Source organism: Phoxinus phoxinus (assembly GCF_949152265.1).
Source record: "Phoxinus phoxinus genome assembly, chromosome: 19".
Classification (NCBI taxonomy): domain Eukaryota; kingdom Metazoa; phylum Chordata; class Actinopteri; order Cypriniformes; family Leuciscidae; genus Phoxinus; species Phoxinus phoxinus.
Genome location: NC_136894.1, coordinates 31,958,985 through 31,972,131, shown reverse-complemented (window position 1 = coordinate 31,972,131; position 13,147 = coordinate 31,958,985). Strand labels below are relative to the sequence as shown.

At 41.2% G+C, this 13,147-nt stretch overlaps 1 protein-coding gene across 5 annotated transcripts in view; it reads left to right on the top strand.

Moving 5' to 3' along the window:
* The window catches only part of akap9 (A kinase (PRKA) anchor protein 9), a 112,785-nt gene that overhangs the window by 70,971 nt on the left and 28,667 nt on the right, over positions 1 to 13,147 (top strand). For 3 of the 5 annotated variants that reach the window (XM_079591200.1, XM_079591199.1, XM_079591202.1), the window contains 7 exons: positions 1 to 34; positions 2,204 to 2,436; positions 3,210 to 3,329; positions 4,472 to 4,630; positions 8,886 to 8,987; positions 9,547 to 9,690; positions 12,351 to 12,437. The exon at positions 1 to 34 is cut by the window's left edge and continues 5 nt beyond it. In XM_079591200.1, the coding sequence (XP_079447326.1) occupies positions 1 to 34; positions 2,204 to 2,436; positions 3,210 to 3,329; positions 4,472 to 4,630; positions 8,886 to 8,987; positions 9,547 to 9,690; positions 12,351 to 12,437 (879 nt within the window). The remainder of the gene's footprint in view (positions 35 to 2,203; positions 2,437 to 3,209; positions 3,330 to 4,471; positions 4,631 to 8,885; positions 8,988 to 9,546; positions 9,691 to 12,350; positions 12,438 to 13,147) is intronic. The other 2 variants (XM_079591201.1, XM_079591203.1) reach the window with 2 other exon arrangements.

Here is a 13,147-nt window from a genome sequence, read left to right as displayed (position 1 = left end):
GTTGAGGCTGCTCTTGACGCAGCACCTGAAGCAGGTGTGTGTGCGTGCGTGCGTGTGTGTGTTCACGAGCTGCATGGCCGGCACGTCTCTGATCGATACACCAGTAACTGGAGCTTTGCTTGCTTTGGGCTCCGGCTGGTCCACTAACCGCTGCCTCGACGGCTGTAACATCACACACACTGTGTCTGCGGAAACACTAGCATGCTTTAACTGGCGCTAACAGGTGCTAACGTGTGTATCTGGTGTATCTCCTGATTGAACAGCCGTCAACACGTGAGCAACAACTCCAGTCCATCTCACTACAGGACTATGGATGGAATAGAATAGTTCACCGGAAACGTTTTTAAAAATTATAATTTATAATAAAACGAACTAAACAATAATATAATAATAAATATATATATATGTATAAATATACACTGCCGTTCAAAAGTTTAGGATCTGTAAGATTTTTTTATGTTTTTAAAAGAAGTCTCTTCTGCTCACCAAGGCTGCATTTATTTGGAAAAAAAACAACAACAAAAAATACATTAATATTGTGTAATATTATTATAATGTAAATCATCAGTTCTCTATGTGAATATCTAGTAAAGTGTAATTTATTCCTGTGATCAACTCCAGTCATTACTCCAGTCTTCAGTGTCACATGATCCTCCAGAGATCAGTGTAATATGATGATCTGATGCTCAAGACACATTTATCATTATTATTAGCATTGAAAAAGTGACAGTAAAGACATTTAAAAATGTTGCAAAAGATTATATTTCAAATAAATGCTGTTCTTTTAAACTTTGTGTTCATCAAAGAATCCTGAAAAACTGTTTTCAACGCTGATAATAATCATAAATGTGTCTTGAGCATCAGATCATCATATTATAGTGATTTCTGAAGGATCATGTGACACTGAAGACTGGAGTTGATCAAAGGAATACATTACACGTTACTGTATATTCACATAGAGTCTTACCGATCCCAAACTTCTGACCGGCCGTGTGCTGTTGTTTCCTCTACCCATGTGACTTGATTAAACTCGATGAACTGTGTGTATGGGGTTGATGGCTGTTCAATAAGGGACACGTTTCCTTTTCCTTTCTTTTTTCTTTTGCATTTGCACTTTTATCCTCGTCCTCCTGCACTGTGAGCTCGTCCGGTGGCTGACCGGGTCATGTGATCACGGGTCGTCCGGGAATGGGATCGGTTGTGGGAAACGGGGAAATGTCCGTGTGCAGTACGATGCAAAAGTGGAGAACCTCAGAGAACATTCACTGATAAAACATCTCATCCTCATATTTCATGACAAAATCAAAATAATTTATGTTTTTCATAAAGAAAATCAAGCCTGTTTTGTTTGGTTATAATTAAATTGATTTTATTTAGTAATTGAGCAGTATTATTTTTATACCATCTAGTAGATTTAATTTTGTATCTTCAGTTTTCATTTTAATTTAAGTTTTTTATTTGCTTTTTATATAATTTCCATTTGTTCTTAAGTTTTTTACATTTTAATACTTACACTTCAACTTAATGATGAGTAAGATTTTCTTCTAATATTAAATTTTTTAATAGTTTTAGTTTTAGTCAGCAATAACAACACTGCAATAAACAAATAACAAATTTTACCTAAAAATATATATTTTCTTTGTTTTTATTATTATTTTCATGGCAAGTAAGCAGTGTTATTTAAGTATTAATTTTATACCATCATGATATTTATTAATTTTTAAGTAGCTTTTATTTTTTTTATTTTCAGTTTTCATTTTAATTTTAGTAATTATATGCTTTTATAATTTGTTTTGTTAGTTTTTTTTCTGTTTAGCCTTAGTTTAGTAATTTTAGTACTTCAACTTACACTTAATTATTTCAGTTAATTGCAAAGTCAACATTTTCGTCATAAGTTTTTTAATTTAACTTTTTCTTCTAATATTTAATTAGTTTGTTTCTTTTGATTTTGTGGTTAAATATGATCGGAACATGTGTTTTATGAGATACTGCCAAAAACAAAATGTTGCAGTTTAATGATCAAAGCTCATCAAGACTAAAAGCACTGAGAACACACACTCTTCAGAGCTTTATTAAAGGTCTTCGAGACGTTGCCGTTGAATGAATCTCTGAAGCGGCTCCATTATGGTCATGGGTCGAGCGCTCCCGACCGCCTGTCCTCGTGCGTGTGTGTGTGTCCTCACGTGTGTGTGTGTGTCCTCAGACCTGCTGGAGGAGACGGAGAAGCTGATGCTGGAGAAGGTGGAGGTGCAGCGGCAGGCGCAGAAGGAGAGCGTGGAGTTGCACCTGCAGGTGAAGCACCTGGAGGCGGAGCTTGAGGATCAGGTGATGCGCGTGCAGGAGCTCCAGGACACGAGCCGATCCGAGCGAGACGACCTCCGGCAGCAGATCCAGGCCTTGGAGAAACAGCTGGAGAACAACCGCAGGTTCATGGACGTGAGTTTCCTCATCATGTCTCTTCCACGTTCATTACACGTTTGAATCAACACTGAGTGATTAAACTGCAGTTCCTCCACTGGCCACTAGAGAGCGGCTGCAGAGGAGACTCAGTCCCAGAGACCCTCATGTTAAAATGCCCAACTCTACAGCAGAGAAACATGTTTACAGTCTAGTGCAAAGTGCTTTTGGTCTATAGAGCTAATTTTGCTCTTCATGACGACTGTGTGGCGGTGAATTTTTTTTACAACTCATCCATTTAAATTATATTAAGCCTTAAAGTTCTGCATAATTAAGGGCGTGGCCACTTGAGTGACAGGTGGATTGCCGCTGATGTCACTGCTAGCCGTTTGTCTGCTGTCGGTTAGCGTCACGCCACCTCAGCTAATCCGCCTCGCCGCACATTTTTGTTTATATGGGAGTGAAGAGCTAACAAGATGGCGACGGCCGGCTCCGCCCCCTTTAGGGTTCAAAAATGCGCTTCAGAAACACTACGGGTGACGTCACACACACTACGCTCATATTATATACAGCCTATGGTTTTCTCCTAACCAGCCATTGAATAACACATATAAGTCAAACACTATTCTTTTCTTCCCCATTATTTTCATGGCTTTTTTATATATATTTCCATTTTTTGTGCTTTTGTAAGTTTTTGTCTGATTTTGAAATGACGTCACACCAGTTCGCTCTTGGATTTCATCAGGACCTTAAGAGTGTTACATCATCCGATTGGCTCAAGTGTGACGTGTTTGTGTCCTTCTGTTCATCAGGAGCAGGCCGCGGACCGGGAGCACGAGCGCGACGTCTTTCAGCAGGAGATCCGCAGCCTGGAGCAGCAGCTGAAGAACCCGCACAAAACAGGAACCGGAAGCGACCGCAGGGACCGAGAGGTACGACACCCGAGCGCTCGCCCTGAAGCCTCCAGAGAGTTTCACTCACGCCTTTAGTCCTCAGACAATGAGCTTGTGTTCTCTCCGCTGGACTGATATCAGCTCAAACACACACAATACCTCACAAAACAGCAGAACAAGCAGGAATACAGATCAGTCTTAATAAATAGTCATGGCATCCGTAACCAATTGTATTTCCGTAATTTGACATGTTTCTGTATATAGTCATAGTCCTAAAACACAGAACTTCTGGTTCCGTCGTCCTGAATCAATGGGTTTTTGAATGGGTTAAATGCCATATACAGTTGTAATCGAAATTATTCACCCCCCCCCCCCCCCCATCCCAAATCATGTTTATTGGCAACATTTACAGACTTTCAGCAGTTTGGAATGAACAAATCAAAAGTAATTGAAAGCTCAACACAACAAATGTAAATATACTATTTTTGATTTTCTACTCAGTGTTACTTGCTGTCTATTTGTAATTCATTTAAAAATTTACTAGCAATTTAAAAAAAAAAATTCAAAGCAAGCTATTTTTTTAAATATATATATATAAAATATATATAATATAATATATATATATATAATATATATATAAACATCATGAGTTTAAAAATGCTTCCAAATTAGCTGGCAGTAAATAAGAGCTGTTTTTTAGCTTTAGCATGTGCAGAAATAAAGAAACATTAAAGTGATAGTTCACCCAAAAATGAAAATTAGCCCATGATTAACTCTCTCCGAGTGTATATGACATTGAGGGAGAGTAAATCATGGGCTAATTTTCATTTTTGGGTGAACTATCCCTTTAAGTGATTTGCAGTCAGTTGCCAGGCAGCGACACACACACACACACACACACTCTCACACTCTCAAGCACACACACACTCATCTGACGTCATATGGCTGCTCTCTCCTCATCTCTCTCTCTCTCTCTCTCTCTCTCTCTCTCTCTCTCTCCTCATCTCTCTCTCTCTCTCTCTCTCTCCTCATCTCTCTCTCTCTCTCTCTCTCTCCTCATCTCTCTCTCTCTCTCTCTCTCCTCATCTCTCCTCATCTCTCTCTCTCCTCATCCCTCTCTCTCTCCCTCTCTCCCCCTCTCTCTCCTCATCCACCCCCCCCCCTCTCTCTCTCTCTCTCAGGTGCAGGAGTTGGCCCGTGCGCTGCAGGAGAAGTCTGACTGCTGCAGTGAGCTGCTGTTGAGATCCGAGCAGCTGCAGAGAGATGTGTGTGAGAGGGACGAGGAGATCGAGACGCTCGGCGCACGCGTGAGAGAGCTGGAGCACACACTCATGCACAGGGTCAGTGTGTGTTTCTCCTCCGGTTCTGCTGTTACCGCCAGCCTTACTCCACTGGGACGCTGTGTGTGTGTGTGTGAGGAGAGCATGACGAATGGGAGTGTCTGAACGCTGAGCGTGTGTGTCCTTGCTGTGCATTAATGTGGTGTGTGTGTGTGTGTGTGTGTGAATGCAGTGGTTTAGCGTCACGTCTCTGCTTTAATGATCATGTTCTGTCTCTATGCGTGTGTTGTCGGGCTTGTATGTCAGCGAGACCATTTAATGTGAATACATGTGCAGAAGGGATGGGTCTATCTGCTTAGTGAGTTCATCTAGATGTTATTCTTATATTCCTGAATATTGTGTGTGTGTTTCTGGCGTGGGATTACTGTACATGCCAGAGCACCGCATACACACACTACACATGCTGGACCCACGGTCTGGACACTGTGCTGTTTCTCACATCCCTATTTATGTGACCTTGAGTCCTACAAAGGAAATGTATAAATAAATGTTATTTTGTCATGCAACTTTTTGATTTTGAATATTGTTTTTTTTTATTACTTTTTTTTATATTGTTTATAATAATAATATTTTTATTTTGTCATGTAACTATTTTTGAATATTGATTTGAATATTATTTTAGTTTTTGTTGATTTTATTATTTACCATTTATCTTTATTATTATTCGATAATTAAATAATAATAATAAGTTAGAAGTTAATGTAGATGTATTTTCGAATATTGATATCATTGTTGTTTTGATTTTATTACTAATTGTTATTGTTTTATTACTATTATTTTGTCATTCAAGTTTTTTATTAAAATTTTTTTTATTTTTTTTATTAGTATTTATACAAATAAATAAAAGTAATAATAATTATTAGTATTTTGTTATGTAAATCAAATATTGATATAGTTATTTTTGTTGTTTTGATTTATTATTTTGCCATTTAACCCTTATGTGCTGTTGTGGCTGTTTTCAGCCACTATGGGGTATTTTTGAGTCTTATTTTGGCCATAACTTTTTCCGTGTTTCAGCAAATGGAATGATTTTTGGTGACAAAGCTTATTTTTACACATATTTTAGGAAAATGCTTTGAAAATTTTCAAAAACTCAACAGTACACTCTGGGCAAATTCACTACCCTTTCGTTATGTTCGTGGCTGAAAACAGCCACTACTTTAAACTGCTGTAAAAATTGATCAGATAAATATTTTTTTGCCATTTTTTTTGCATAAATCTATTAATCAACCTCAGTCCTGTTCAAAACTACTAAATGTTTTTAAAAAAATCAAGATTTTAACTCTTTAATTGCCAAATTCATAAATTATGTAACTGATTTGGGAGGGGAAAAAACACAAAATTACTTATTTTCAATATAAAATGTGATTGTGGACTGGATTTTTTTTTACCTTTTATCACAGTCTTGGACATGTCAAAGATTAGAAACAACATTGGTTTTGATGCATTGTTAGTTTTTGTGCAGCATCAGATTTTAACTTTTTCTCCCTCATTTACTGTTCGTGGCTGTTTTTGCCCCATTGACTTCCATTATAACCACATTTTTTGATTGCAAAGCCATGACACCATAAAATCATGCATTTTTGATTGTTGGTGGTTTTCCCTGTTGGGAAGAGGTAAAAATTAAAATTTTTACTGTTGATAACCAGGTGGCACCATTAACCCTTTATATAGGCCTGTGCAAAAAAAAGCTTAGTTTCTGGCTTTTACATGGAGTTATATGGAGTATAATAGCATAATAAAGTGTGTGTGTGTGTGTGTGTGTGTGTGTGTGTGTGTGTGTGTGTGTGTGTGTGTGTGTGTGTGTGTGTGTGTGTGTGAGTGAGAGAGAACTCACCTTGATGCGTCTGAGAAAATCAAAATATGCACCTCAGCTCTCAGAACTACATGGAGTAAACAAAAACCAAGTAAGTGTATTTATGCATCTACCTTTTGATGGTGAGAAATGCAGACTAAACAAAAACTAAGCAAGTGGATTTGAACACTTGCATGCAAGCCTGCTGGTCATTTGATGGTGAGAAGAGCAGCAAGCAACATGAGAAAGGGCTTGACTTGCAGTGAAGTTTTAGAGATGATTATGCAGCCTGACCCCTCCAGCGAGCGGCAGGATGTATTGTCTTCTCCCTCTGACACCACAGACTCAGGAGAGGCAGATCCTGATTTGGATGTGGCACCCTCATCATCCTCTCTAGCTTCCACTGAAGGCGAGGAGGATTCGGAGGATCCTGGGTCTGGGTGGATTGGGAGAAACGGCGAAGTGTGGTTTTCCACCAACGCGGAGACAACTCCCTTTCTTCAGCCTGCCAGAGGCATGACTTCATGGCCGACGAGATGATTGACCTCATTGTCAGCATGACCAACCTCCAAAACGCAGAGCTCTGGTGATTTCTTGAATCTTGAGAGGGACATGGTGGCTCTAAAAATCGCACGACCACTGCGATCATCCCACAGGCAACGTGTGGACTCCCCTCTGGACCTGTAGACGCCGGCCAAAATCAGTAGCCCCATGTATGCACGGAGATCTGTGGAGTCCACCCCGGTCCAGTTTCTCATTGTGCGGCGCCCGTAAAAAACAGATTGAACACAGAATCAATGTTCTGGACCCTTGCGATGGCATAGCGCGTCGGCCATGAAGTCACGCCTCTGGCAGGCTGAAGAAAGGGAGTTGTCTCCGCGTTGGTGGAAAACCACACTTCACCGTTTCTCACAATCCACCCAGACCCAGGATCTTCCGAATCCTCCTCGCCTTCAGTGGAAGCTAGAGAGGATGATGAGGGTGCCACATCCAAATAATGGTCTGCCTCTCCTGAGTCTGTGGTGTCAGAGGGAGAAGACAATACATCCTGCCGCTCGCTGGAGGGGTCAGGCTGCATGATCATCTCTAAAACTTCACTACAAGTCAAGCCCTTTCTCATGTTGCTTGCTGCTCTTCTCACCATCAAATGACCAGCAGGCTTGCATGCAAGTGTTCAAATCCACTTGCTTAGTTTTTGTTTAGTCTGCATTTCTCATTATCAAAAGGCAGCAGGTGCATAAATACACTTACTTTGTTTTTGTTTACTCCATGTAGTTCTGAGAGCTGAGGTGCATATTTTGATTTTCTCAGACGCATCAAGTTCTCTCACACACACACACACACACACACACACACACACACACACACACACACACACACACACACACACACACACACACACACACACTTTATTATGCTATTATACTCCATATAACTCCATGTAAAAGCCAGAAACTAAGCTTTTTTTTGCACAGGCCTATATAAAGGGTTAATTGTGCCACCTGGTTATCAACAGTAAAAATTACAAATTTTACCTCTTCCCAACAGGGAAAACCACCAACAATCAAAAATACATGATTTTATGGTGTCATGGCTTTGCAATCAAAAAATGTGGTTATAATGGAAGTCAATGGGGCAAAAACAGCCACGAACAGTAAATGAGGGAGAAAAAGTTAAAATCTGATGCTGCACAAAAACTATCAATGCATCAAAACCAATGTTGTTTCTAATCTTTGACATGTCCAAGACTGTGATAAAAGGTAAAAAAAAATCCAGTCCACAATCACATTTTATATTGAAAATAAGTAATTTTGTGTTTTTTTCCCTCCCAAATCAGTTACATAATTTATGAATTTGGCAATTAAAGAGTTAAAATCTTGATTTTTTTTAAAACATTTAGTAGTTTTGAACAGGACTGAGGTTGATTAATAGATTTATGCAAAAAAAATGGCAAAAAAATATTTATCTGATCAATTTTTACAGCAGTTTAAAGTAGTGGCTGTTTTCAGCCACGAACATAACGAAAGGATGGAAATTTGAACAATGCACAAGGGTTAAAATGTATTATTATTAAATAAATAAATATTCCTCTATTTATGATAAAAATACTAATTTTTATTAATTATTTTTCATTCAACTTTTTATTTGGAATATTATTATTATTATGTCTATTAGTGATCTGCAAAAGTACATATCAAAATAGTACATGGTTCAAGTGGACGACTAATTAGTCACTCAGTATAGTTACACTGGTTGCGAGTCCGCTGGTGCTGATTGGACGTGTTCGCATCAGACTTGAGTTAGATCAGAACAGTCTTGAGGCGGATAAAAGTTTCTAAACTAACCTGTCAACCTCTCTAGTCAGCTGACCTCTGTGACCCGTCCCTGACCGTCTGCTGTGTGTTAATGTGCGAGTGTGTGTTAATGTGTGTGTGTGTGTGTGTGTGTGTGTGTGCGCAGGTGGAGGAGGCTCACCATGTGTCCATGATGGGCCAAGGAGACGTCACACTGGAGGCTCAGCTCCAGACTGAGAGAGAGGCTCTGGACAGGAAGGAGAAAGAGGTACTTTCTGTCACATGACCCTCTCCCTGACAGAACACCATTACCTCCTGCCACATGACCCTCTCGCTGACCGAACACCATTACTTCCTGTCACATGACCCTCTCCCTGACAGAACACCATTACCTCATGTGTATCGAGACGCAGTAGTATGTAGCGCTCCTCACGTTCATCTCCGTTATAGAGCCGTAAACCTTGAGCAGAACCAACCAGCTCCGACGGGAATAACATCTCAAAATTTGAAAAACTCACCCACACCATGTTCTGATTGGCTGTGGGGTTTGATTGATTTTGACGCATCTCGCAGTCGGTTCTAGTGTGACATTATTTGTCGCTGTAATCTTATCGCATCGCGTCTGGTTAGGACACGGTGTAACCACCAACTTACAGAGCCATTATTCAGTCAATTCGTCAGTTATGAACCGTTCATGTGAACTCTGCCGTTGATCACGCATCGTGTGCAGTAGAGCAGACTCCCCAGACTAATGTTCACTCTTAAAAGATTTGGCTTGGTCGGGTGATGCAAATATGAATTGTGTGTGTGTGTGTGCGTGTGTGCAGATAGTGAATCTGGAGGAGCAGCTGGAGCAGTTTCGTGAGGAGCTGGAGAATAAGAGCGAGGAGGTGAATCAGCTCAACATGCAGCTGGAGATCCAGAGGAAGGAGATCAGCAGCAATCAGCAGAACCAGACCCGCCTCACACAGGTCAGACACACACACACACACACACACATACTCACACACACACACACACACAGACACACACACACACACTCACACACTAACCATCAGCAGAACCAGACCCGCCTCACACAGGTCAGACACACACACACACACACACACACACACTAACCATCAGCAGAACCAGACCCGCCTCACACAGGTCAGACACACACACACACACACACACACACACACACACACACACACACACACACACTAACCATCAGCAGAACCAGACCCGCCTCACACAGGTCAGACACACACACACATACTCACACACACATACTCACACACACACACACACACACACACACACACACACACTAACCATCAGCAGAACCAGACCCACCTCACACAGGTCAGACACACACACACACACACACACACACACACACACTAACCATCAGCAGAACCAGACCCACCTCACACAGGTCAGACACACACACACACACAAACACACACTCACACACACTCACACTCACACACTAACCATCAGCAGAACCAGACCCGCCTCACACAGGTCAGACACACACACACACACACTCACACACACACACACTCACACACACACACACACACACACACACACACACACACACACACACACACACACTAACCATCAGCAGAACCAGACCCACCTCACACAGGTCAGACACACACACACACACACACGCACACACACACTAACCATCAGCAGAACCAGACCCACCTCACACAGGTCAGACACACACACACACACACACACACTAACCATCAGCAGAACCAGACCCGCCTCACACAGGTCAGACACACACACACACACACACGCACACACACACTAACCATCAGCAGAACCAGACCCACCTCACACAGGTCAGACACACACACACACACACACACACACACACTAACCATCAGCAGAACCAGACCCGCCTCACACAGGTCAGACACACACACACACACACACACACACACACTAACCATCAGCAGAACCAGACCCACCTCACACAGGTCAGACACACACACACACACACACACACACACACACACTAAACATCAGCAGAACCAGACCCGCCTCACACAGGTCAGACACACACACACACACACACACACACACACACACACACACACACACACACACACACACTAACCATCAGCAGAACCAGACCCGCCTCACACAGGTCAGACACACACACACACACACACGTCTCACACAGGTCAGACACACACACACACACACTAACCATCAGCAGAACCAGACCCGCCTCACACAGGTCAGACACACACACACACACACACATCTCACACAGGTCAGACACACACACACACACACTAACCATCAGCAGAACCAGACCCGCCTCACACAGGTCAGACACACACACACACACACGTCTCACACAGGTCAGACACACACACACACACACACACACACACACACACTAACCATCAGCAGAACCAGACCCACCTCACACAGGTCAGACACACACACACACACACACACACACACACACACACACACACTAACCATCAGCAGAACCAGACACGCCTCACACAGGTCAGACACACACACACACACACACATACACACACTAACCATTTTCATAGTTTGCTTCTGCCCACACACGTCTCGTTCCACACTGTGTTCTGTGTGTGTGTGTGTGTTTGTGTTCTATCATTGTGAGTGTTGTTCACTTCACTTTATACTCATGTTACTGTTTGTTTTTACTACAAACCTGAGCACACACACAGAATTATATCTGACATACATTACCAGAGGTGTGTGTGCAGCAAATTCTTTGTTCTGATCGTCAGCATTTGTTTGTGTTTCATCCTCATCCCTGTCGAAACCATCAAACCACACCAGTTTAACCCTGTAAAGACCATCTCTAAGGTCACACTCAATCTCTCAGTCCTTCTGTCTCGGAAGGAGAGTTCAGACTCTATTATCAAGTACTTTAATATAATTGTACAAACGTCCTTCAGCTCGAGTTTCACGAGTGAGCTGATTTTATCAAGGAAACGCAAGAATAACTTGATATTGTTATTAATATTTCAGCTGGACTGAAGCAGGTTTATTGATTATCATCGTCATCATTTATTATAAAAATCATGAGTATCAAATATAATCATCAGGTTTATTTGTTCATCTGTCAATCATCATTGTGTTGCATCGCATTATATGCTTTGAAAACTACAGATCCTAAAACTGAGCATTTAAATATCATCTTACTAAGACATTATTGCCATATATTTATTTTTATTATCTGCTGTTCTGCTATAAAGATCTCGTTGATTTACATTACAAGTGTCAGAATTTCATATAAATATCAGCATACGCAGAATGAAGCATTTGCATCCTATTTTACTCTTGCAATATGACATTTCAGAGAGAACAGAATATCCAAGCTGACAAATATGGGAAATTACTTGATTGATTGGACAGTGAAAAGTGTCTGTATATGATCTCGTATACAGCGGTGAGAGTTCACCAAAAATAAGAGTTCACAAAAAGACTTTGTTATAAAGACAAAAAATGTTTTTGACATCATCATCATCGCGAGGCTAATCTCAGCCCTGTCGTCAGCTAGCTGCCCTAAATCGTCCTCCCAGCAGACAAGCGTGTCCTAAATTCAGAGTCATGTGATGCTGTTTGACTCTTGAAGGTCTTGGAGGAGAAGGACAGGCAGATTATCGTCCTTAACGAGCAGGTCGTTAAACGCCAGCACACGGACACAGAGCCTGAGGAAGAGGTAAAGACGCGTATACATATGTGTGCCGTCAGTGTGTGTGCTACACATATGCATATAGCAGCACTCGTCAAACCCGTGTGTGTGTGTGTGTGTGTGTGTGTGTGTGTGTCGCCTCTCGGTTTGGTGCCGCCTGCTGTTTTTTGCCATCTTGTGTTGCATAAACTCATCTTTGCATCTTATTAGTAGCAGTCACACAAATGGCGAAACACATCAGCTTGTGTTTAAAGAGTGCAAACATTTCATTGCAAATTTACTGTATGATACAAAATCATGATTGCATTCTTTAAACTGTGTGTAATGTGCTTTCATTCACATTGAGTTGAATGGAAATGCCTGCCTCAAATCCTCTTGGTTCATTCATTTCTTCATAGATTTATTTTGCTATGGTTTTTTATTTTTATTTTGTTCTGCAGTGTGTTTTATATTAATTCCTCTCACACCTTCTTCAGATTGTTCACCCAAAAATGAAAACCCATATTTTGTCTGTGGATCATAACATGAGATGTTAAGCAGAATGTTCACGCTGCTCTTTTCCGTACAATGGAAGTGAATGGGGTCCAACACTGTCAGGCTCTAACCGCCCGTCTAAATGACATGAAAGTAGCATAAAATTATTATAAATATAGTCCATGTGACTCGTGTTGCTATATTTCAAGTCTTCTGATGTCATATTATAGCTTTCAGATATCCGGGTCACTGCATGGAAAAGA